This window comes from Osmerus eperlanus, unplaced genomic scaffold, assembly GCF_963692335.1.
Source record: "Osmerus eperlanus unplaced genomic scaffold, fOsmEpe2.1 SCAFFOLD_244, whole genome shotgun sequence".
Lineage (NCBI taxonomy): Eukaryota > Metazoa > Chordata > Actinopteri > Osmeriformes > Osmeridae > Osmerus > Osmerus eperlanus.
In genome coordinates, this window is record NW_026911739.1 from 1 (window position 1) to 26,577 (window position 26,577).

At 45.2% G+C, this 26,577-nt stretch overlaps 4 protein-coding genes across 4 annotated transcripts; all 4 read left to right on the forward strand.

The window, feature by feature from the left end:
- Positions 1 to 91: 91 nt before the first annotated feature.
- LOC134016534 (uncharacterized) lies at positions 92 to 6,240 on the forward strand. The gene is made up of 13 exons (XM_062455880.1): positions 92 to 148; positions 328 to 395; positions 594 to 715; positions 1,595 to 1,648; positions 1,926 to 1,964; positions 2,256 to 2,320; positions 2,542 to 2,683; positions 3,490 to 3,627; positions 3,813 to 3,912; positions 4,068 to 4,183; positions 4,463 to 4,635; positions 5,102 to 5,191; positions 5,570 to 6,240. Exons 3-13 carry the CDS (start codon positions 605 to 607, stop codon positions 5,814 to 5,816), a joined length of 1,275 nt encoding a protein of 424 aa, XP_062311864.1. The 5' UTR covers positions 92 to 148; positions 328 to 395; positions 594 to 604; the 3' UTR covers positions 5,817 to 6,240.
- Positions 6,241 to 10,751: 4,511 nt separating this feature from the next.
- Positions 10,752 to 20,460, forward strand: LOC134016538 (sialoadhesin-like). The gene is made up of 13 exons (XM_062455883.1): positions 10,752 to 11,028; positions 11,768 to 11,844; positions 12,714 to 13,058; positions 13,390 to 13,608; positions 13,790 to 14,149; positions 14,255 to 14,470; positions 14,652 to 15,011; positions 15,117 to 15,335; positions 16,311 to 16,583; positions 16,697 to 16,784; positions 17,015 to 17,066; positions 18,554 to 18,807; positions 18,973 to 20,460. The coding sequence occupies exons 2-13, from the start codon at positions 11,790 to 11,792 to the stop codon at positions 19,037 to 19,039; spliced, it is 2,508 nt and encodes an 835-aa protein (XP_062311867.1). The 5' UTR covers positions 10,752 to 11,028; positions 11,768 to 11,789; the 3' UTR covers positions 19,040 to 20,460.
- LOC134016533 (sialoadhesin-like) lies at positions 15,549 to 16,278 on the forward strand. Its single transcript, XM_062455879.1, has 2 exons — positions 15,549 to 15,875; positions 15,965 to 16,278. Exons 1-2 carry the CDS (start codon positions 15,815 to 15,817, stop codon positions 16,276 to 16,278), a joined length of 375 nt encoding a protein of 124 aa, XP_062311863.1. The 5' UTR covers positions 15,549 to 15,814.
- A 1,583-nt stretch (positions 20,461 to 22,043) lies between the features above and the next one.
- Positions 22,044 to 25,053, forward strand: LOC134016535 (uncharacterized). The gene is made up of 6 exons (XM_062455881.1): positions 22,044 to 22,098; positions 22,656 to 22,844; positions 23,329 to 23,544; positions 23,726 to 24,085; positions 24,191 to 24,406; positions 24,588 to 25,053. Exons 1-6 carry the CDS (start codon positions 22,044 to 22,046, stop codon positions 24,968 to 24,970), a joined length of 1,419 nt encoding a protein of 472 aa, XP_062311865.1. The 3' UTR covers positions 24,971 to 25,053.
- The last annotated feature ends 1,524 nt before the right edge of the window (positions 25,054 to 26,577 follow it).

The window sequence follows — 26,577 nt, forward strand, 5'->3', positions numbered from 1 at the left end:
GGTGATAAAGGTGTGTGTGTGTGTGTGTGTGGTTTATTGGTCTGCTGGTTTCATGCTGCAGCCTGTGAGAGCGGATAGTGTTTGTGTTTCGCAGGCGTGCCCCTGTCTCCTCCTGCACCCAACAGCAAACACAGCACCTGCTCTTCAGGTGAAAACAGTCCCCCTGCTCCTTAGCATTGGCTTCATCCAACCGTTCAACATAGCTTGTTAGCATTAGCTTCATCATCTCACTTAATGTGGATAGTTAGCATTAGCTTCATCAACTCATTTCGACCTCCTTGTAAGCTTGACATTAACTGTTTATTCTATGTCGGTCTCCTATAGCAGGTGTGCCGTTTTCTCCCAAGGTGAGGAAGGCTGTTCTGTCCTCCTCATCCTCATCCTCCTGACCTTTGGTGAGGGTGCCTTCCTCACAGCCTCTACACATCGTACAACACCAGTTTGATCAAGCGCACCAACATCCATTCATCATTTCCCCTCCCTCCTCTCTCTCTCTCTCTCTCTCTCTCTCTCTCTCTCTCTCTCTCTCTCTCTCTCTCTCTCTCTCTCTCTCTCTCTCTCTCTCTCTCTCCCCCCTCCTCTCCTCTCCTCAGGTGTGTGGTCCATGCTACCCATCATGACCTCGATGACTCAGAACCTGTTAATGAACGTGAACCAGCCCGTCATGACAACCCCTCCCATCATCCCTCCGCCCCCTAGAACCATGGTAACCATGGTAGGGCCTGCTGGCTGAACTCTAGAAACACCAGAATGTGCACCTTCAAAAGCAATTTTAAAAGACAATTGCGTTTAATCTCTCTCTTTCTCCCCACCCCCCCCCTCTCTCTCTACCTCACCCCTCTCTCTCTTTCTCTACCTCACCCCTCTCTCTCTCTCTCTACCTCACCCCTCTCTCTCTTTCTCTCTACCTCACCCCTCTCTCTCTTTCTCTCTACCTCACCCCTCTCTCTCTCTCTCTACCTCACCCCTCTCTCTCTTTCTCTACCTCACCCCTCTCTCTCTTTCTCTACCTCACCCCTCTCTCTCTCTCTCTACCTCACCCCTCTCTCTCTTTCTCTACTCACCCCTCTCTCTCTCTCTCTACCTCACCCCTCTCTCTCTCTCTCTACCTCACCCCTCTCTCTCGTTCTCTCTACCTCACCCCTCTCTCTCTTTCTCTCTACCTCACCCCTCTCTCTCTCTCTCTCTCTACCTCACCCCTCTCTCTCTTTCTCTCTACCTCACCCCCTCTCTCTCTTTCTCTACCTCACCCCTCTGTCTCTCTATCTACCTCACCCCTCTCTCTCTTTCTCTCTACCTCACCCCTCTCTCTCTCTCTACCTCACCCCTCTCTCTCTTTCTCTCTACCTCACCCCTCTCTCTCTTTCTCTACTCACCCCTCTCTCTCTCTCTCTACCTCACCCCTCTCTCTCTCTACCTCACCCCTCTCTCTCTCTCTACCTCACCCCTCTCTCTCTCTACCTCACCCCTCTCTCTCTCTCTCTACCTCACCTCTCTCTCTCTACCTCACCTCTCTCTTTACTCCTTTTTGTGATCGTGGGTCCCCCCCCCCCCCTCCCCCCCCCCCCCCGCCTCCTGTCTTCTCTCTGTCCAGGAGAGAGATTCCGGACTGAACTTAGCCATTGAAGAAAAGATGCAAAAGCTACTGGTAAGACTTATTACATGTGGGGAAGGTGGAGGGTGGGAGGAGAGAGGAGGGAGGGTGGGAGAGGAGGGGAGGGTGGAGAGGAGGGGAGGGTGGGAGAGGAGGAGAGGGTGGGAGAGGAGGGGAGGGTGGGAGAGGAGGGGAGGGTGGGAGAGGAGGGGAGGGTGGGAGAGGAGGAGAGGGTGGGCACCACTGCTAAGATCAACTCAGGACCTCAAGAGCATGGTGATGGTTTCCCTGACTTTGTGTGTGTGTGTGTGTGTGTGTGTGCTCTTTGCAGAGAGACATCGAGCTGAAACAGCAGAGGCTGGTTTCCGAGGTGAGAACGCAGTCCCTCTCCTGCTGTAGCCTGTCTTCCTGTCAGCTAAACAGGAAGTCAACCATCTGTATAGAATGTGAAACTAACCAACCATATCATTGTTGTGGTAGAGCAGTCCGCATTTTACTGAAACAAACTTCAAACACACTACGACTAAAATAAGTATTTCGGCCCGTCTCTACAGCCGACAGTAGTTTTCCATATATTTTTTGTTGTTGTTTTGCTATTTTGTGCTATTGCTATTTTCCATTCCAAAAGTAGTTGACCTGTAATTCCTCCTCCCTCCTGCAGGTGGAGCTAAGACTGCAGACAGACATCAGAGGCATCAGTCAAAGAGTGAGAGGTGAGACTCTCCAGCCGGTTGGCATGGTGACATGACATATGTCATGTTTTATAACCTTGTTCAAACAAAAACAAAGACCAACGGTCACACAAGAGATGCCACATAAGAGATGCCAGGTTATAAGGAAGCTTATACAGATTTACACTAGCAGACTTTACGTAGTATTATATAACACGCTGTGTGTGTGTGTGTGTGTGTGTGCATGTGTGTGTGTGTGTGTGTGTGTGTGTGCAGTGTTGTATCTCAGCAGAACGTGCGTCTGGACCAGGAGGTGTCAGGGCTGAGCTGGCAGATCAGAGACCTGCAGAGCGACACACACTCAGCCACCTCAGGACTGATGCAGAGACTGGAGACACAGCTCTCACACACCACCAAGGTACACACACACTCACACCCTAAGGTACACACACACACTCACACACCAAGGTACACACACACACCACCAAGGTACACACACACACACCACCAAGGTACACACACACACCACCAAGGTATACACACACACACACCACCAAGGTATACACACACACCACCAAGGTATACACACACACCACCAAGGTATACACACACACACACCACCAAGGTACACACACACACCACCAAGGTACACACACACACACCACCAAAGTACACACACACACCACCAAGGTATACACACACACCACCAAGGTACACACACACACCACCAAGGTACACACACACACCACCAAGGTACACACACACACACACCACCAAGGTACACACACACACCACCAAGGTACACACACACACCACCAAGGTACACACACACACACCACCAAAGTACACATACACACCACCAAGGTATACACACACACCACTAAGGTACACACACTCACACACACCACCAAGGTACACACACACACCACCAAGGTATACACACACTCGCACACACCACCAAGGTACACACACACACCACCAAGGTATACACACACACCACTAAGGTACACACACACACCACCAAGGTTCACATACACACACACACATGCACCACTAAGGTACACACATACACACACCACAATACACACACAAATACAGTTCATAAACACGGTTCAGACAAGGTTACCATGTGTATTATAATCTACCGACTGATCCACTTCCAAAACACGATAAAGTTTTCTGCATTTGAACGTGGGACTGAATCCCCTTCCTGTTTCCTGTCAGCTGGAGCAGGAGCTGTCCTCCATTAAGATGGCCCCGCCTCCAGCCCCCTGCCCGGAAACGCCCGCCGCTGCCCCTAGCAACGAGCTGACCCCTGAGCTGAAACTGGCCTTGGAGAAGTGGTTCAGTGACAGGGTCAAGGTGAGAGAAGAGGGAGGAGAGGGGAGAGGGAGGAGAGGTGGGGTGAGGAGGAGATGAGGGGAGCGAGTTAGAGGGAGGGGAGAAGAGAAAGTTAAGGCCATGGAGAAGTAATTCAGCGACAGGGTACAGAGAATGGTGAGACAGAGAAAACACATCTCTTCTCCTTGTGTGTGTGTGTGTGTTAGGACCAGCAGCTGTATGTGAGGCAGACCCAGCCTGTCTCCAGCTGTAAGGACTGTGGCCCCCTGGCTGATAGGATGGCTGACTTTGCTCTGGAGGCCCAAGGTTAGTGACATCACCACTTCTCTCCAGCGTTCTGATTGGTCCATGTCACATGGGAATAACAACGTACCTCGACAGTAACGACAGTAACTGTCATCTCCACACTGTGTGTGTGTGTGTGTGTCTGTGTGTGTGTGTGTGTGTGTGTGTGTGTGTAGGGGCCAGTGTAATCAGCACCAGGTGTTCAGAGACCTACAGGACCAGGTCAGCGTGTGTGACTCTGTTTGGTTTCCCCCTGTGGTACCCTTCAGAGAGCCCCCGCACCGTTATACAGGTACACCTCTCTCTCTCTCTCTCTCTCTCTCTCTCTCTCTCTCTCTCTCTCTCATCTCTCTCTCTCTTCTCTCTCTCTCTCTCTCTCTCTCTCCTCTCTCTCTCTCTCTCTCTCTCTCTCTCTCTCTCTCTGTCTCTCTCTCTCTGTCTCTCTGTGTTGTGTTTCTCATCCACTGTCTCTCCTACAATGTCCTTCTTTACTTCTTTACTCCTTCAACTGTCTGTTTGTCGATCTTGACGACCCTTTTCAAACACCAACCACCCACCCACCCGTCTCCAGGGTAACCAGGTTCTGTTGCCGGGGAAGTGCTGGCGTTCCATGGCGTGCAGGGTACCCTGGTCCTCTCCCTGTCTCACCCCGTCCGCATCACTCACGTCACCCTCGACCACCTCCCACGATGCAACTCACCCACCGGGCGCATCGACAGCGCACCTCGTGACTTTGAGGTTTATGTGAGTAGTGCTGTGACCTTTGAACCCTGGGGTTGAGGTTTATGTGAGTAGTGATGTGACCTTTGAACCCTGGATTGAGGTCTATGTGAGTAGTACTGTGACCTTTGAACCCTGGATTGAGGTCTATGTGAGTAGTACTGTGACCTTTGAACCCTGGGGTTGGTCCCGGCTTGGTTGGGATTTAGGAATGGAAGCAAGAGGCTTTGTATGAAGACGCCTTCAATCAGAGTTGTTGATTCTCTGATGTTCTGACGTGTTTGTCTCTCTCTCCCCCCAACCCTCTCTCCCTCCCCCCTCCCCCCTCTCTCTCTGTCTCTCTCTCCCCCAACCCTCTCTCCCTCCCCCAACCCTCTCTCTCTCTCCCCCCAACCCTCTCTCTCTGTCTCTCTCCCTCACCCCTCTCTCTCTGTCTCTCTCCCTCACTCCTCTCTCTCTGTCTCTCTCTCTCCCCCCAACCCTCTCTCAGGGTATGTCCACTGACTCTGAGGAGGGAAATCTGTTGGGGAAGTTCACTTACGACCAGGATGGAGAACCCACCCAGACCTTCAAGCTGCCAGTAAGTCACCCGGGGCCTGTCTCAACACTGCCAGTAAGTCACCCGGGCCTGTCTCAACACTGCCAGTAAGTCACCCGGGGCCTGTCTCAACACTGCCAGTAAGTCACCCGGGGCCTGTCTCAACACTGCCAGTAAGACACCCGGGGCCTGTCTCAACACTGCCAGTAAGACACCCGGGGCCTGTCTCAACACTGCCAGTAAGACACCCGGGGCCTGTCTCAACACTGCCAGAGTGCATCCTTCACAGTCCTCTCTTACATATTCTACAGGACATCTGTCTTCTATGGAAAAACTCTCTCACAATCTCACTCTCCCCCTCTCTCTCCTTCCCTCTCTCCCTCCCTCTCTCTCCCTCTCTCTCTCCCCTCTCCTCCTCAGGATCAAAGCGGGGCTGTTCATCATTTTGTGGAGCTCCGTATCCTTAGCAACTGGGGTCACGTGGAGTACACGTGCGTGTACCGTTTCCGTGTTCACGGGCAGATCGCCGGCGCGTGACCCCCACACACGCCTCCCTCAGACCAGGTCCTCTCCAACGACGTCAAACAGATCTTCTTTTTTTGTGCATCTATTAAAAAAAAGACAAAAAAGACAAACTCAGCCTAAATCGCAGTTTTCTAACAGCTAGAATCAGGGTGTTGTGATCAAGACGAGATGAGAGGAATGTAGGGTAGCTGTGCCTGGCTGGATGATAACCAGGTTTTACTGGGCTGGGAGTGGATATGGTCCTCTGCTTGATCAAAGGTTTCAATGGTTGGTTGGTTTGTTCCAGTGATCGATTTGATGTTTTTGCACTTCCTCCATGGAGAGGAACAGGAAGCTCTCTCTCTTGCTGAGATATTTGATGATCTATACAGCGCCTGTCAGAAACACCTTTTATTCTTTAGTCTTTTATTGTTTTTGAGAGACACATGTTCCTGTTGATCATATGTAACAGATTAGGTCATTTAACGGGATGAAGATTTACTTTGACCGAAATGTACAGATATTGCTACAAAAAGCTTCATTTTCATCAAACTGTCACCTTAGGAAATATTTGGAGAACATGCCAACTCATTATACAGTTAGGTCCATAAGTATTTGGACATTGACACAATTTTCATCATGTTGGCTCTGTATACCACCACAATGGATTTGAAATGAAACAATCAAAATGTGTTTTAAGTGCAGACTTTCAGCTTTAATTTCAGGGTATTTACATCCAAATCAGGTGAACGGTGTAGGAATTACAATACATTTTATATGTGGGCCCCCCCCTTTTTAAGGGACCAAAAGTAATTGGACAATTGGCTGCTCAGCTGTTCCATGGCCAGGTGTATGTTATTCCCTAATGGGAGTTCGTTATTTCATTGACAAGGAGCAGATAAAAGGTCTAGAGTTCATTTCAAGTATGGTATTTGTGTTTGGAATCTGTTGCTGTCAACTCTCAATATGAAGTCCAAAGAGCTGTCACCATCAGTGAAGCAAGCCATCGTTAGGCTGAAAAATCAAAACAAACCTATCAGAGAGATAGCAAAAACATTAGGTGTGGCTCAATCAACTGTTTGGTACATTCTTAACCCTTGTGTTATCTTCGGGTCATTCTGACCCATCAGTCATTGTGACCCACTGTCGTATTGCGACAAATTTACCTCATACAAAAACAAAGTGAAGCATTTTCTTTTAACTGTCGGTCTGTCTCAGACCCCCCACATTGCAATGGTTAAAAGAAAATTATTTTTATTTGTTTTTGTATTGGGTGAAATTGGGTAAACACAACGATGGTTCGTTGTGAACCTTTGGGTCATGTGACCCGAAGGCAGCACGAGGGTTAAAAAGAAAGAACGCACTGGTGAGCTCAGCAACACCAAAAGACCCGGAAGACCACGGAAAACAACTGTGGTGGATGACATAAGAATTCTTTCCCTGGTGAAGAAAAACCCCTTCACAACAGTTGGCCAGATCAAGAACACTCTCCAGGAGGTAGGCATATCTGTGTCAAAGTCAAAAATTAAGAGAAGACTTCACCAGAGTAAATACAGAGGGTTCACCACAAGATGTAAACCATTGGTGAGTCTCAAAAACAGGAAGACCAGATTAGAGTTTGCCAAAAAAACATCTAAAAGAGCCTGTACAGTTCTGGAACAACATCCTATGGACAGATGAGACCAAGATCAACTTGTACCAGAATGATGGGAAGAGAAGAGTATGGAGAAGGGAAGGAACTGCTCATGATCCAAAGCATACCACCTCATCAGTGAAGCATGGTGGAGGTAGTGTTATGGCGTGGGCATGTATGGCTGCCAATGGCACTGGTTCCCTTGTATTTATCGATGATGTGACTGCTGACAAAAGCAGTAGGATGAATTCTGAAGTGTTTCTGGCAATATTATCTGCTCAGATTCAGCCAAATGCTTCAGAACTCATAGGACGGCGCTTCACAGTGCAGATGGACAATGACCCGAAGCATACTGCGAAAGCAACCAAAGAGTTTTTTAAGGCAAAGAAGTGGAATGTTCTGCAATGGCCAAGTCAATCACCTGACCTAAATCCAATTTAGTATGCATTTCACTTGCTAAAGACAAAACTGAAGGGAAAATGCCCCAAGAACAAGCAGGAACTGAAGACAGTTGCAGTAGAGGCCTGGCAGAGCATCACCAGGGAAACCCAGTGTCTGGTGATGTCTATGGGTTCCAGACTTCAGGCTGTCATTGACTGCAAAGGATTTGCAACCAAGTATTAAAAGTGACAATTAGATTTATGATTATGTTAGTTTGTCCAATTACTTTTGGTCCCTTAAAAAGGGGGGGGCCACATATAAAATGTGTTGTAATTCCTACACCGTTCACCTGATTTGGATGTAAATACCCTGAAATTAAAGCTGAAAGTCTGCACTTAAAGCACATCTTGATTGTTTCATTTCAAATCCATTGTGGTGGTATACAGAGCCAACATGATGACAATTGTGTCAATGTCCAAATACTTATGGACCTAACTGTATACATGTAGGTTAAGGGCCCTACAGACCATGTAGGTTAAGGGCCCTACAGACCATGTAGGTTAAGGGCCCTACAGACCATGTAGGTTAAGGGCCCTACAGACCATGCAGGTTAAGGGCCCTACAGACCATGTAGGTTAAGGGCCCTACAGACCATGTAGGTTAAAGGCCCTACAGACCATGTAGGTTAAGGGCCCTACAGACCATGCAGGTTAAGGGCCCTACAGACCATGCAGGTTAAGGGCCCTACAGACCATGTAGGTTAAGGGCCCTACAGACCATGCAGGTTAAGGGCCCTACAGACCATGTAGGTTAAGGGCCCTACAGACCATGCAGGTTAAGGGCCCTACAGACCATGCAGGTTAAGGGCCTTACAGACCATGATTGAGGGATTGAATTCCTGCATTTAAAACGATGAGCAGCAGGTGGTTTTCTCTCCAGAATGATAAAGACTGTTTCTACAGGCTCTGTAGCACTGAACAAAACTGCCTCAGAACTACACACACACACACACACACTTGCATACACACACACTTGCATACATACACACTTGCATACACACACACACATGCATAGAAACACATACACTCAGTCCCAACATGCACACGCATATACACACAGTTCCAACATTCAGTGTTCCCTGCAGTATTTTTACTAAAATATTATATTTTAGAGTTAAAGATGTGCATATGCTTGAATTATTGTTTTACCTTTTGCTTTAAATGCATTTGTCCTGTGTGGCTATTCCGATTTTTGTGACACAACATTTCCAAACAATGGGGGATATTTTAAGGTTGTGTTGACAGTCACACAGCAAACAGTGATGTGAAATATGATCTTCCCAAACATTAAGTTTAGCCCATGTCTGTGTTTGTTGTTTTAGAGAATACTGAAAATAATACTTTACAGTAAACTTTTGTACTCAGTTTTGGTCTTTAACAGACGATGACCGCAATACTTGAATTTGTGTGACCTCAACAAACCAATCTTAATTAAGTTTACATACTAGTACGTCTAAGAATCGTACATATTTCCTGCACTATATCCACCATTGTAAAAAAGGTACTTTTCTATACGTTTTTACAAGATGCGTGTTTAGTATTATAGCAGTGGTAAATGTGCATCTCCAATTCTAGGAAACTGCACCTTCTTATGGGGATATTTTGATTCCATGCTGTTTACATTTACATTTAGTCATTTAGCAGACGCTCTTATCCAGAGCGACTTACAGTAAGTACAGGGACATTCCCCCCGAGGCAAGCAGGGTGAAGTGCCTTGCCCAAGGACACAACGTCATTTGGCACGGCCGGGGTATCGAACCAGCAACCTTCTGATTACTAGCCCGATTCCCTAACCGCTCAGCCAGCTGACTCCCGCTTACTGCTTTCTGTTTAACAGAAATCAGTAAGCTAACAGATATACAGATGTAAACATTTGAGTTGTTAAATCATGTTGCTCTTGTGGTGACCCAGAGTTCTGTATCCTACGAGATATTTGGTCATTAATTTTGAGTATCACTATCACTCACTCTGAGTACAGAGTTGGCTTATGAAGCACTTTTTTATAGACGTACATATTATAAACCTTTCAATAATTATTTCAATATGTTCATGTCAGTATGATTGTTTTGATGGTCCACATTAGATTTATTTTTATTTTCTATGTAGTCACAGTGACTGTTACGACAGCTAGGAGTCAGTTTTGTGTTCATGTAAAAGTTAGAAACATGCCAACAGTTGAAGAAAATCGAATGCGCCTACAAACCAGATCTAGGCACACTCCAATACTATCATTGTTGGCACCCCCCTGCTGGTAGGAGGGTGAAATAAAAGACAGTACTCTGTAAAAAAAAACTACCACAATTAAGACATTGCTTCAAATAAACAATGTTGAACTGTTATTTTTGTATTAATTTATAAGAGTTCAGGTTGGATAGGTTTTGTACCCCCAGCCCACAATCTTAAATCACAGTGTTTATAACCCCTGTTTTGGTATTTGTTATGTGGAGGCTATATTATGTTGTCTTTAACTTAAGTGTTACTATTAAATTTAGGGATGCACCGATATCAACTCTCTCCCTCTCTCCCCATGTCTTTCCCTCTTTCTCTCTCTCTTTCTCCCTCTTTCCTTCTCTCTCTTACTCTCTCCCTCTCTCCCCATCTCTCTCTCTCCCCATCTCTCTCTCTCCTCCTCTCTCTCTCTCTCTCTCTCTCTCTCTCTCTCTCTCTCTCCGCTTTCTCTCCCTTCTTTCTTTCTTTCTCTCTCTCCTATTTCTCTCCCTTCTTTCTTTCTATCTCTCTCTCTCTCTCTCTCTCTCTCTCTCTCTCTCTCTCTCTCTCTCTCTCTCTCTCTCTCACTCTCTCCCTGCAGTTCCCCTTCTCTCTCTCACACACACACTCTTTCTCTGTTTATCTCTCTTTCTACCCTCATCTCCCTATCTGTCCCTCTCTCCAACCTGTGTGTGTGTGTGTGTGTGTGTGTGTGTGTGTGTGTGTGTGTGTGTGTGTGTGTGTGTGTGTGTGTGTGTGTGTGTGTGTGTGTGTGTGTGTGTGTGTGTGATAGACCCTGTTTTAAACTATCAACAAAGCCTTGGGCAGCAAGTAAACGTAGCACTTGACTTTTGGGATTATGAAAGACTAAAGATATTAGACAGCCTTGAATGAGGAAATGGAAAACCGTCTTGACAGCGCAACAGTCATTTTTGTACGGCATGTAAATGTCCTGAAGAGGAAGGAAGCCGTACTCTGAGCTTCTTTACTGTTTATTCTGAGTACTTAGAACCATCAACCACAGACTTCACACTCACTGTTCAGAACATCACACTGCCAGCAAGTCCACCAACCCCACTCCTCCCTTCCTCTCTGTAAGTACCATCGACGTGAACGCATCTTAAAAATACAATTGTCTTCATTGTTTTAATATTATTTCATATGTATTAAGTAAGGTTTAAATATGTTTTAATTTTGCGGTAAATAGCTGTGTTTGATGTTTTATTCTGTTAACACGAGGCTTGCTATAAATAGGAAGATAATGCATACTGTATACTGGTTATAAACAAGTTCCAATCACACCTGTGTTTGCGTTTACTTTCATGAAGGTTTAGCACTTTAAATGTATAGTAATGAGCTTGTTGGGTGCGAGAGAGCCAATAGCAAAGTCTAAAATAGACAAGTATTCAGTTATTAGTGTGTATTCTGTATTAGAGGAACACCAGGACAAGTATTCAGTTATTAGTGTGTATTCTGTATTAGAGGAACACCAGGACAAGTATTCAGTTATTAGTGTGTATTCTGTATTAGAGGAACACCAGGACAAGTATTCAGTTATTAGTGTGTATTCTGTATTAGAGGAACACCAGGACAAGTATTCAGTTATTAGTGTGTATTCTGTATTAGAGGAACACCAGGACAAGTATTCAGTTATTAGTGTGTATTCTGTATTAGAGGAACACCAGGACAAGTATTCAGTTATTAGTGTGTATTCTGTATTAGAGGAACACCAGGACAAGTATTCAGTTATTAGTGTGTATTCTGAATTAGAGGAACACCAGTACAAGTATTCAGTTATTAGTGTGTTTTGTTGACCTCTGTTGTGTCTGTCAGACTGCAGGGTGGTGATGCAGCTATGGAGTTGAGAACTACAGGAAGTGTGTTTGTGGTCTTCCTCTGCTCTTTGGCAGGTATCTATGACCCACTTTATCTTTCTTTAACTTTATCTACCTTTATTCTTAGTCCTTATTAGAATTATGGTCCAAAAGTCTACTTTAACCAACAAAGTTTATCAATCAAATATTGTAATCAGTTGATACGTATTCTTGAAAAACACATTATCTAACACTGACACAAATTAATTTAACATATGTTAATATATTTGTATTCATGAAAATTGTCTCTTTTTTGTTGAGAAATGTTGTGTATTTGGCCAAACATATTAGGTGTTCATAATTGCTGAGGTACGGTGTATTGTGATGGTGGACTGAGACTTGTGCTCCGTACTGTCTATGTTGTCACACCTCTCTTCTGTGGTCTCCTTTCCTCTAAACTCAGCTACTTCATAAAGGTGTGAACACCCCCATTCACACTTCTGATACTACCAACACTAGCAGTCATGTGATCAACTGGCAGGGTTGAAACCCATCATGTCAGCATGTCTGATGAGACATGCTGACATGATGGGTTTTAGCACACTGAGCTAAAGCCCTTCCCTCACCTGAGGGAGCTAACCTGAGAAGTCAGGTGGCTGAGCGGTTAGAGCGGTTAGGGAATCGGGCTACCAATCAGAAGGTTGCCGGTTTGATTCCCCGGCTGTGAAAATTGACGTTGTGTCCTTGGGCAAGGCACTTCACCCTACTTGCCTCGGGGGGAATGTCCCTGTACTTACTGTAAGTCGCTCTGGATAAGAGCGTCTGCTAAATGACTAAAATGTAAAATGTAAATGTAAAATGACTAAATGTAACCTAAAACTCTGAACCACCTCTGCTAGCGCTGCATGTGAGCCAGTAGGTTTGTGCTTCCTCTAATGTGCTGGTGATGTGTGACTGTGTTGCAGTGGTGCTGGGTCAGCATGGCTGGGGAGTGACCTACACCCTGGAGAGTGTCTGTGCCTTGAGAGGCTCATCAGTGAACCTGTCCTGCTCCTATACTTACCCCAGTGGTCTCACAGTCACTGAAACATTCTGGTTTACCAGACGGAGGGATGTTGAAGTTGCACAGGACCTGAATCTGGACCCAGAGTATGCAGGTCGTGTGCAATACTGTGGGAATAAGAAGAGTAAAGCAACCCTGACGATCACAGACCTGAGAGAGAGAGATGCTGCTGTGTACAAGTTCAGGATTATTACAGACAAAGGAGGGAGATGGGAGGGCTACCCAGGAGTCACTCTCGCTGTTACAGGTACAGTTATACTCTCTGTGTTGCTCTAATATCTGTATCTATTCTGAATGTTACTGTCTAGTTATTTTTAAACATGAATATAGAACCTTTATCAACCTCCTACAGTCTGTCCCAGCTGTCTACAACACCTTTATTCCTGATGTGGTCTAACTGCATCTGATCTAAGTGTGGAGCTCAGAAGCCAACAGTAGCTGGAGTGTGTCACTCACTAGTCTCTGCTGTCACTGACAGGGGTGGTGCTGAACATTGTTCTGTACTGAGACTCTGACCTTGTGACCTGAGGACAGGACTTGTATCACTGTTAGATGACTGCTGTTGTTTCTGACCCCAGGTCTTCAGGTGAAGATGACTCCTTCTACCTGGGGAGAGAAGAAGACCCTGACCTGTAGCTCCACCTGTCCTCTGACTGGTAACCCCTCCTACATCTGGTACAAGAACGGACAGCATGTACAACAGGCTTCATCCCAACAGCTCTCTGTCTCCAGTAACTCTCATGACAGCTACTCCTGTGCTGTAGAAGGCCATGAGGATCTCCGCTCTCCTGCAGTGTGTGAGTCTGGGTCTAACTGCTGTGTTACCACACATCACTACCATGATAACAACTCTTACTACAGTATTTATGTTTCACATCACCTCAGAACAGAATGCTTAATCAAATATTTTATACCAGTTTAAATCCAGAATGTGCAACACAACATCTTTCTGAGCTGCTGTGTGTCTCTGTGTTCCAGGTGTTTATGGTCAGTACTGCAGCATAGTGACTTACTCCACCAGGAGACTGTGTGTCTTGAAGGGCTCATCAGTGGACATCTCCTGCACCTATTACAGTTATTACACCGTCACCTCCAGCTTCTGGTTCAGTCCTGGAAGGAGAGATGGATGGAGGGACAGATCTGCACCTGAGGACCTAGCTGGAGACCCAGAGTACGCAGGTCGTGTGCAGTACTCTGGAACAGAGAGGAAGTCCTCCACCCTGACGATCACACACCTGAGAGAGAGAGACTCAGGAGAGTATCGCTTCACATTCAAGACACGAGATCCACTATATGACTGGGGGGACAGTTTCTCTGGAACCACTCTGACTGTCACAGGTCATTTCTATATTACAGTATAAGACTCTCAATTACACTCTGACCTTGTGACCTGAGGACAGGGCTTGTATCACTGTTAGATGACTGCTGTTGTTTCTGACCCAGGTCTTCAGGTGAAGGTGACTCCTTCTACCTGGGGAGAGAAGACCCTGACCTGTAGCTCCACCTGTCCTCTGACTGGTAACCCCTCCTACATCTGGTACAAGAACGGACAACCTGAACAACAGGCTTCATCCCAACAGCTCTCTGTCTCCAGTAACTCTCAGGACAAATACTCCTGTGCTGTAGAAGGCCATGAGGATCTCCGCTCTCCTGCAGTGTGTGAGTCTGAGTCTAACTGCTGTGTTACCACACATCACTACCATGATAACAACTCTTACTACAGTATTTATGTTTCACATCACCTCAGAACAGAATGCTTTATCACATATTTTAGACCAGTTTAAATCCAGAATGTGCAACACAACATCTTTCTGAGCTGCTGTGTGTCTCTGTGTTCCAGGTGTTTATGGTCAGTACTGCAGCATAGTGACTTACTCCACCAGGAGACTGTGTGTCTTGGAGGGCTCATCAGTGGACATCTCCTGCACCTATTACAGTTATGACACCGTCACCTCCAGCTTCTGGTTCAGTCCTGGAAGGAGAGATGGATGGAGGGACAGATCTGGACCTGAGGACCTAGCTGGAGACCCAGAGTACGCAGGTCGTGTGCAGTACTCTGGAACAGAGAGGAAGTCCTCCACCCTGACGATCACACACCTGAGAGAGAGAGACTCAGGAGAGTATCGCTTCACATTCAAGACACGAGATCCACTATATGACTGGGGGGACAGTTTCTCTGGAACCACTCTGACTGTCACAGGTCATTTCTATATTACAGTATAAGACTCTCAATTACACTCTGACCTTGTGACCTGAGGCCAGGGCTTGTATCACTGTTAGATGACTGCTGTTGTTTCTGACCCAGGTCTTCAGGTGAAGGTGACTCCTTCTACCTGGGCACAGTGGAAGACCCTGACCTGTAGCTCCACCTGTCCTCTGCCTGGTAACCCCTCCTACATCTGGTACAAGAACGGACAACGTGTAAAACAGGCTTCATCCCAACAGCTCTCTGTCTCCAGTAACTCTCAGGACAGCTACTCCTGTGCTGTAGAAGGCCATGAGGATCTCCGCTCTCCTGCAGTGTGTGAGTCTGGGTCTAACTGCTGTGTTACCACACATCACTACCATGATAACAACTCTTACTACAGTATTTATGTTTCACAGCACCACCAGACAGTATGATTTTCACTTGGTTGCACTTTGGTATTTAAGAATTAATATTGTTAAAATAAAAGAGTGAAAGAATGAAACTCAACATCCTCTTTAGCTGCTGTGTCTCTCTGTGTTTCAGGTGTTTCTGGTCAGAACTTCTGGAGTGTGAATTACCCCACCAGGAGGGTTTGTGTCTTGAGAGGCTCATCAGTGGACATCTCCAGCACCTACACACACCCTAGTTGCTATAAGACCACCAATACATTCTGGTTTAAAGAGAAAACAGTCAGTGACCTGAAAGATTATTCTGAGTACACAGGTCGTGTTGAATACAGTGACAGCGAGGTTAACCATCACACCCTGAGAATCACAGGCCTGAGAGAGACTGATTCAGCTGAATACAAGTTCACAATGATAACAGATAAAGATGGGAGGTATTCTGGCTCTCCTGGAGTGCAGCTGAATGTCACAGGTAATTCTACAGACGTAACTCAGATGAATGACCACTTGAGGACAGGGCTTGTATCACTGTTGGATGACTGCTGTTGTTTCTGACCCCAGGTCTTCAGGTGAAGGTGACTCCGTCCACAGTGACGGAGGGACAGAACGTGACCCTGACATGTAGCTCCACCTGTCCTCTGACTGGTAACTCCTCCTACATCTGGTACAAGAACAACCAAACCAGGCCAGAGACCAAACAGAAGCTCCTGTACCTGGACTCAGTCAGCAGTGAGGATGCAGGCAGATACTCCTGTGCTGTGACAGAACACCAGCATCTCCGCTCTCCTGAAGAGACTCTCAATGTTACATGTATGTGTGTGCTACATCACGCTTTAGTTACAGAATACAATAAATCAATAAAATGTCCAAAATGAATAGTATATTTACTATACATGTCCTATTTCAGACAAGCCAAGGAATATATCAGTGTCAGTCAGCCCCTCTGGTGAAGTAGTGGAGGGCAGTTCAGTGACTCTGACCTGCAGCAGTGATGCTAACCCACCAGTGCAGACATACACCTGGTACCAGGAGAACATCACCTCATCTAAATCATCTGGACAGAGCTACACCATCACTAACATCAGCTCTGAGGACAGTGGAGGATACTACTGTCAGGCTGGGAATACAGTAGGAGCTACAAACTCCTCCTTTTTAATGATCACTGTGATCGTTAGGACAGGTAGGAAAATGATATAAATAAATACATATTCACCATGGTTTACTACATACCAAAGGTTTTTGTCACCATGTGATGTACAGTGCAGGCCTGGTTTCCCCTGTTGTGTTGTTCAGGGATCTCAACAGCTCAGGCTGCAGCAGCAGGAACCACAGTCTCTGTTCTCCTGGCCGTCATCCTCCTCTCTGCCTGCCTCCTCTGCAGGTGAGGAAGGGACTGTCTCTAACTGAAATATGATGCCAAAGTTTTCATAACTTCATACAAAATAGTTTGTGGACTAATACAGAGCAGTATTTATTTTATTTGTAACCACAACAGTATTGTAAGTAATAATGATTATTGATATATTCATTGTGTAGATGTATTTACCTGTAAAGGTGGTACAGTTTTATTGATTGACAGATTTTGTGTGATTTTATGAATTATTTCCATAGGAAGAAGAAGACCAACTGCAGTAATTCCAGACACCCAATAGATAATGGACAGGTGCGTGTGTGTGTGTTTGTATGTGTGTGTGCTTGCTTGTGCTTGTTTGTGGTGTTTTAATTCAACGTTATACGTGTGCATGTTATCAAGCAAGGCATACTACAGTAATCTCACATTTATATTATTTGTATTATTTATTATTAGGTGTGTTCGACTTCATGCAGCGCCAACAGCCGGCTGACCTGAAGCAGCTAATGGCATTCACTGCCGGCTGACTTGAAGCAGCCGATGGCATTCACTGCTTCAAGTCAGCCAGCTGCAGTTGACTGTTGAACACACCTTTTTTTGCACCCAGGGTCTCCCCAAACGACTAACACCCCCTGAGTGCACCCAGGGTCTCCCCAAACGACTAACACCCCCTGAGTGCACCCAGGGTCTCCCCAAACGACTAACACCCCCCTGAGTGCACCCAGGGTCTCCCCAAACGACTAACACCCCCCTGAGTGCACCCAGGGTCTCCCCAAACGACTAACACCCCCCTGAGTGCACCCAGGGTCTCCCCAAACGACTAACACCCCCCTGAGTGCACCCAGGGTCTCCCCAAACAAGGTGCACCAATATGTCATCCAGGTACACCACACACTCACGTCTAGGAATCCCAGCTAGCACGCTGTCCATGAGTCTCTCAAAGGTAGCAGGAGCGTTGCAGAGGCCGAAGCACAGCACCTTAAACTGCCAATGCCCCGTCTGTGGAGAAGGCAGTTTTCTCCCGTGCCAACGGTGAGAGGGGCACCTGATCCCTAGCCTAAACTGAAGAAAGCTACCTAGTCTAACGATCTGCTGGAGTTCAAACACTTCTGACACCAATGTAATGCCCGTGCTGGAGCAAATAAGTCGAGTCAGACACAGTCAACAACACCAATTTATTAACTCACTAGGCTGTTGTTCCAGCCTACACCACTAACTAACACAGATGTCAAACGAGACTAGAGATTGATTGCAGGGAGAACCGAGGGAGACCGAACGCATGCATGACCTCTCTTTTATCCCCTTCAAACCCTGCAGGATTTCACACACAGAACATGGAACTTAAACACAACAACATTCCCACCCAACCAAATAGAACCCCTTGTCCCAGGTCACTACACTATTATTATACCCACCCTAACTCCTCCCACAGGTTGTTTGCACTACGTAGACATGAACGGGGGCAAAATGTGTGTCTCGTTCCCAACAGCATAGCTACTTTGTACGGTTTTGTTTCGGAAATATTTACATTTTTGTAGCAAATCGGAGCGAGCAAGCTAGGTACTACTGACGTCACAAACCAGCGCATGTAAGCAACAATGCCTACTGTTGGGGAGATGTATTGGTGCTGGACAATTAGCCTACTAGTCATTTTTGCAGTGACCACTTAGTGATTGCAGGAAACATAGCTAACTACATCTGCAAGATCATCATTTGTTCAGCAGCTGTGTTGCAGTTTTGGTTTCCCCAGAAATGGTACCCTCTCTAGTTCTGTTGTGATTCCTCTCTCTCTCCTCCAGGGGGACTCTGGTCCTGTGTATGACAACGTCTCAGCCATCGCCCTGAACCCTGTCCCTGCTGTCCAGACACACACACACACAGACACACACACAGGCCAGCAGGATGACGTCCTCTACACCAGCGTCGAATTCTCTCGCTTCAAGACCCAGGACGTCCCCCTCTACGCCACCATCCAATCAGTGCAGCCCCAGAACCAGGAAGAGGATGTGCAGTACGCTGCTGTGCAGTTCAACCGGCCCAGTCCTGCCCCCCGGTGAACATATCATGTCATTACATCACATGGAACAGGATTGCATTGATATAACATTATGTATCCCGACTGGAAATTCAGTATTCCAACAGGAAGAACACAGTATGTCTGACTCTGTTTTAAATGTTGAACCTAACGGTGTTGACGTTCCTTGTTGTCTGTGTTCAGAGTCGCTGTTCAGACCACCGAGGATCCCTCTGCTCTCCACAGCACCGTCACCAAACCCAAGCGCTGACATCACTCAAATATGCTCAAACTGCATGAACACAAAGGAACACACACACAATATGACCATACAATCTTTAAAATCAAAAACGTGTTAGGATGGTTTCTGGGGACTGTTATCTAACGGGGACATGAAAACATGTCCCCATATCTCCCCAAAAGTACTCAGATTCAGTCAACGTTGTCCACAAGTGACTTTATGGTCAAAACTTGACATTTAGATTTTTCTAAAAAGTAAAACAATCACTAAAACAAAGTAATAAAACGAAATAAAATGATCTATTAGCTAATGATAGTTGGATATTTATTTTGTATTTTTGAGTGTTTTACTGATTTACAAACATTAGTATTTTCTTAAATATTTTGTTGTTTCCAGTTTTTCCAGTTTGTTTTTTTCTTCATATTGTTAATTATTGTCTTTTTTCCTCTTTTTTCCCCCTCATCTCCTCCACACCACCCTGCTGTCATGGTAACAATATTTGGTGCTGGAAAAGTCCTGTTTAAGGCAAAATCCAACTTTCTCTTTAGTTACGTTTTTTATTTACTGTAGCTCACATTTCTGTTGTCCCTGTTAGGGGAGGTCAGAATAGTCCTGTTTGCTTTAGTGGACAGAGATCTTGAAATACATTGAATTTAATAGTTTATTGTGTTGTCTTATCTTGATTTAGAAACATAATGTTTATTGTGCTTAGATCATGCTTGGATTCTGTATCTTATAGATGTTTTTATGATAAAGTATTTTTGGTGAAGTTAATAACTGTTTATTTTGTTAGTTCATGTTTAGTTAGAGTTATCAGTTTGACTGTTGACTCTAGACTGTAACAACAGTGATTTTTTGTCATGAACTTAATTGATGGATTAATCAATGAGTTGATCTGTTAATTGATTGATTTATGTATTTAGTATATTTCCCCGATATGTTTGGATTAGTCTCATCTGATACTCAGACTGCAGAAGACGTGTGTCATCAGTTTTCAGATATATTCTGTGTCTTCAGGGTTGATGTTAGTCATTTAGCATTATTTTATTCCCTCAGATGCACTCGTAGAGTATTTCTCCAGTCCTCTGCTGTTGTTGTGGGCCTGAGAGCACATGCAGAAGCACAAATATTTATGTTGCTGATGTTTTGGAGGACACTGTTCTGGTGTACACTGCTACCATTTTTATTGTACATTGGAAAAAGAAAATACTGTTATTTTAATTGATTGATTGATCAAGTGAGTTTAATGCAGCCGCCCATTCAGTTTGTCCTTACAGGGTAGCTTGAAAACCTTTAAAGTTTACAAGATTTACTTAAGCTAATTTATCGTTGCTGAATATAATAGATTAAGGTAATACCATTTTTCTAACTCTCAAAAGATATTTTTCTACTTGTGTGATGCTGTTTGAATACAATTTTTTTAAAATAAAGTTTGATTTGTGTGTGAGAAAGCCTCTTGTCTACTTCCTACAGTTTAACCTGCTTGTTAGGTGGGACAGGTGATGAATGTAGCTCAGTGGCTGTAATAACTCCAAAGGAACACTTGTGAGATGAAATAATTACCAGGGAAGAACACGGGTGATTTATTAATTTCAAGTCCCAGTCTACATGTGTCGTTTATATTCCAAAAACCACCTGCCGAAGCAAACTCGATAACATAACATCATTGCTATCAGCGCCACCTAGTGGCTCCTGTAGATAATGATCTGCCTAAGCCACATTACCACAGTGGCTCCAAGGCCCTCTGGGTGTGAGGCTGTAATGTCTCCAGGCCGCCAGTAGGGGGAGCTCTGGGTGTGAGGCTGTGAGGCTCCTACATCCAATCTGTTACAAGAAAGGACAACCTGAACAACAGGCTTCATCCCAACAGCTCTCTGTCTCCAGTAACTCTCAGGACAGCTACTCCTGTGCTGTAGAAGATCTGTCCCTCTCTCCAACCTGTGTGTGTGTGTGTGTGTGTGTGTGTGTGTGTGTGTGTGTGTGTGTGTGTGTGATAGACCCTGTTTTAAACTATCAACAAAGCCTTGGGCAGCAAGTAAACGTAGCACTTGACTTTTGGGATTATGAAAGACTAAAGATATTAGACAGCCTTGAATGAGGAAATGGAAAACCGTCTTGACAGCGCAACAGTCATTTTTGTACGGCATGTAAATGTCCTGAAGAGGAAGGAAGCCGTACTCTGAGCTTCTTTACTGTTTATTCTGAGTACTTAGAACCATCAACCACAGACTTCACACTCACTGTTCAGAACATCACACTGCCAGCAAGTCCACCAACCCCACTCCTCCCTTCCTCTCTGTAACCTCTCTGTCATCGACGTGAACGCATCTTAAAAATACAATTGTCTTCATTGTTTTAATATTATTTCATATGTATTAAGTAAGGTTTAAATATGTTTTAATTTTGCGGTAAATAGCTGTGTTTGATGTTTTATTCTGTTAACACGAGGCTTGCTATAAATAGGAAGATAATGCATACTGTATACTGGTTATAAACAAGTTCCAATCACACCTGTGTTTGCGTTTACTTTCATGAAGGTTTAGCACTTTCAATGTATAGTAATGAGCTTGTTGGGTGCGAGAGAGCCAATAGCAAAGTCTAAAATAGTGTAAATCACGCCCATTCTGCATCTGATTGGCTGAAGTCCTAGCCCCTCCTTCAGAGTCCTGGGGTTCTACAGCATGTTGCAGAGGCTGTATTCTGTATTAGAGGAACACCAGGACAAGTATTCAGTTATTAGTGTGTATTCTGTATTAGAGGAACACCAGGACAAGTATTCAGTTATTAGTGTGTATTCTGTATTAGAGGAACACCAGGACAAGTATTCAGTTATTAGTGTGTATTCTGTATTAGAGGAACACCAGGACAAGTATTCAGTTATTAGTGTGTATTCTGTATTAGAGGAACACCAGGACAAGTATTCAGTTATTAGTGTGTATTCTGTATTAGAGGAACACCAGGACAAGTATTCAGTTATTAGTGTGTTTTGTTGACCTCTGTTGTGTCTGTCAGACTGCAGGGTGGTGATGCAGCTATGGAGTTGAGAACTACAGGAAGTGTGTTTGTGTTCTTCCTCTGCTCTTTGGCAGGTATCTATGACCCACTTTATCTTTCTTTAACTTTATCTACCTTTATTCTTAGTCCTTATTAGAATTATGGTCCAAAAGTCTACTTTAACCAACAAAGTTTATCAATCAAATATTGTAATCAGTTGATACGTATTCTTGAAAAACACATTATCTAACACTGACACAAATTAATTTAACATATGTTAATATATTTGTATTCATGAAAATTGTCTCTTTTTTGTTGAGAAATGTTGTGTATTTGGCCAAACATATTAGGTGTTCATAATTGCTGAGGTACGGTGTATTGTGGTGGTGGACTGAGACTTGTGCTCCGTACTGTCTATGTTGTCACACCTCTCTTCTGTGGTCTCCTTTCCTCTAAACTCAGCTACTTCATAAAGGCGTGAACACCCCCATTCACACTTCTGTGAGCGTCTGCTAAATGACTAAAATGTAAAATGTAAATGTAAAATGACTAAATGTAACCTAAAACTCTGAACCACCTCTGCTAGCGCTGCATGTGAGCCAGTAGGTTTGTGCTTCCTCTAATGTGCTGGTGATGTGTGACTGTGTTGCAGTGGTGCTGGGTCAGTACTGGAGAGTGACTTACCCCCTCCAGAGTGTCTGTGTCTTGAGAGGCTCATCAGTGGACCTGTCCTGCTCCTATACTTACCCCAGAGGTCACAAAGTCACTACAACATTCTGGTTTACCAGACGGAGGGATGGTGAAGTTTCACAGGACCTGAGTCTGGACCCAGAGTATGCAGGTCGTGTGCAATACTGTGGGAATAAGAAGAGTAAAGCAACCCTGACGATCACAGACCTGAGAGAGAGAGATGCTGCTGTGTACAAGTTCAGGATTATTACAGACAAAGGAGGGAGATGGGGGGTCTACACAGGAGTCAGTCTCTCTGTTACAGGTACAGTTATACTCTCTGTGTTGCTCTACTGTCTGTGTCTATTCTGAATGTTACTGTTGTGTTATTTTAAAACATGAATATAGAACCTTTATCAACCTCCTACAGTCTGTCCCAGCTGTCTACAACACCTTTATTCCTGATGTGGTCTAACTGCATCTGATCTAAGTGTGGAGCTCAGAAGCCAACAGTAGCTGGAGTGTGTCACTCACTAGTCTCTGCTGTCACTGACAGGGGTGGTGCTGAACATTGTTCTGTACTGAGACTCTGACCTTGTGACCTGAGGACAGGTCTTGTATCACTGTTAGATGACTGCTGTTGTTTCTGACCCCAGGTCTTCAGGTGAAGGTGACTCCTTCTACCTGGGGAGAGAAGACCCTGACCTGTAGCTCCACCTGTCCTCTGACTGGTAACCCCTCCTACATCTGGTACAAGAACGGACAACATGTAAAACAGGCTTCATCCCAACAGCTCTCTGTCTCCAGTAACTTTCAGGACAAATACTCCTGTGCTGTAGAAGGCCATGAGGATCTCCGCTCTCCTGCAGTGTGTGAGTCTGGGTCTAACTGCTGTGTTACCACACATCACTACCATGATAACAACTCTTACTACAGTATTTATGTTTCACATCACCTCAGAACAGAATGCTTAATCAAATATTTTATACCAGTTTAAATCCAGAATGTGCAACACAACATCTTTCTGAGCTGCTGTGTGTCTCTGTGTTCCAGGTGTTTATGGTCAGTACTGCAGCATAGTGACTTACTCCACCAGGAGACTGTGTGTCTTGAAGGGCTCATCAGTGGACATCTCCTGCACCTATTACAGTTATTACACCGTCACCTCCAGCTTCTGGTTCAGTCCTGGAAGGAGAGATGGATGGAGGGACAGATCTGGACCTGAGGACCTAGCTGGAGACCCAGAGTATGCAGGTCGTGTGCAGTCCTCTGGAACAGAGAGGAAGTCCTCCACCCTGACGATCACACACCTGAGAGAGAGAGACTCAGGAGAGTATCGCTTCACATTCAAGACACGAGATCCACTATATGACTGGGGGGACAGTTTCTCTGGAACCACTCTGACTGTCACAGGTCATTTCTATATTACAGTATAAGACTCTCAATTACACTCTGACCTTGTGACCTGAGGACAGGGCTTGTATCACTGTTAGATGACTGCTGTTGTTTCTGACCCAGGTCTTCAGGTGAAGGTGACTCCTTCTACCTGGGGAGAGAAGACCCTGACCTGTAGCTCCACCTGTCCTCTGACTGGTAACCCCTCCTACATCTGGTACAAGAACGGACAGCATGTACAACAGGCTTCATCCCAACAGCTCTCTGTCTCCAGTAACTCTCAGGACAGATACTCCTGTGCTGTAGAAGGCCATGAGGATCTCCGCTCTCCTGCAGTGTGTGAGTCTGGGTCTAACTGCTGTGTTACCACACATCACTACCATGATAACAACTCTTACTACAGTATTTATGTTTCACATCACCTCAGAACAGAATGCTTAATCACATATTTTATACCAGTTTAAATCCAGAATGTGCAACACAACATCTTTCTGAGCTGCTGTGTGTCTCTGTGTTCCAGGTGTTTATGGTCAGTACTGCAGCATAGTGACTTACTCCACCAGGAGACTGTGTGTCTTGGAGGGCTCATCAGTGGACATCTCCTGCACCTATAACAGTTATGACACCGTCACCTCCAGCTTCTGGTTCAGTCCTGGAAGGAGAGATGGAGAGAGGGACAGATCTGCACCTGAGAATCTAGCTGGAGACCCAGAGTACGCAGGTCGTGTGCAGTACTCTGGAACAGAGAGGAAGTCATCCACCATGACCATCACACACCTGAGAGAGAGAGACTCAGGAGAGTATCGCTTCACATTCAAGACACGAGATCCACTATATGACTGGGGGGACAGTTTCTCTGGAACCACTCTGACTGTCACAGGTCATTTCTATATTACTGTTTAAGACTCTAAATTACACTCTGACCTTGTGACCTGAGAACAGGGCTTGTATCACTGTTGGATGACTGCTGTTGTTTCTGACCCCAGGTCTTCAGGTGAAGGTGACTCCGTCCACAGTGACGGAGGGACAGAACGTGACCCTGACATGTAGCTCCACCTGTCCTCTGACTGGTAACTCCTCCTACATCTGGTACAAGAACAACCAAACGAGGCCAGAGACCCAACAGAAGCTCCTGTACCTGGACTCAGTCAACAGTGATGATGCAGGCAGATACTCCTGTGCTGTGACAGAACACCAGCATCTCCGCTCTCCTGAAGCGACTCTCAATGTTACATGTATGTGTGTGCTACATCACGCTTTAGTTACAGAATACAATAAATCAATAAAATGTCCAAAATGAATAGTATATTTACTATACATGTCCTATTTCAGACAAGCCAAGGAATATATCAGTGTCAGTCAGCCCCTCTGGTGAAGTAGTGGAGGGCAGTTCAGTGACTCTGACCTGCAGCAGTGATGCTAACCCACCAGTGCAGACATACACCTGGTACCAGGAGAACATCACCTCATCTAAATCATCTGGACAGAGCTACACCATCACTAACATCAGCTCTGAGGACAGTGGAGGATACTACTGTCAGGCTGGGAATACAGTAGGAGCTACAAACTCCTCCTTTTTAATGATCACTGTGATCGTTAGGACAGGTAGGAAAATGATATAAATAAATACATATTCACCATGGTTTACTACATACCAAAGGTTTTTGTCACCATGTGATATACAGTGCAGGCCTGGTTTCCCCTGTTGTGTTGTTCAGGGATCTCAACAGCTCAGGCTGCAGCAGCAGGAACCACAGTCTCTGTTCTCCTGGCCGTCATCTTCCTCTCTGCCTGCCTCCTCTGCAGGTGAGGAAGGGACTGTCTCTAACTGAAATATGATGCCAAAGTTTTCATAACTTCATACAAAATAGTTTGTGGACTAATACAGAGCAGTATTTATTTTATTTGTAACCACAACAGTATTGTAAGTAATAATGATTATTGATATATTCATTGTGTAGATGTATTTACCTGTAAAGGTGGTACAGTTTTATTGATTGACAGATTTTGTGTGATTTTATGAATTATTTCCATAGGAAGAAGAAGACCAACTGCAGTAATTCCAGACACCCAATAGATAATGGACAGGTGCGTGTGTTTGTATGTGTGTGTGCTTGCTTGTGCTTGTTTGTGGTGTTTTAATTCAACGTTATACGTGTGCATGTTATCAAGCAAGGCATACTACAGTAATCTCACATTTATATTATTTGTATTATTTATTATTAGGTGTGTTCGACTTCATGCAGCGCCAACAGCCGGCTGACCTGAAGCAGCTAATGGCATTCACTGCCGGCTGACTTGAAGCAGCCGATGGCATTCACTGCTTCAAGTCAGCCAGCTGCAGTGGACTGTTGAACACACCTTTTTTTGCACCCAGGGTCTCCCCAAACGACTAACACCCCCCTGAGTGCACCCAGGGTCTCCCCAAACGACTAACACCCCCTGAGTGCACCCAGGGTCTCCCCAAATGACTAACACCCCCTGAGTGCACCCAGGGTCTCCCCAAACGA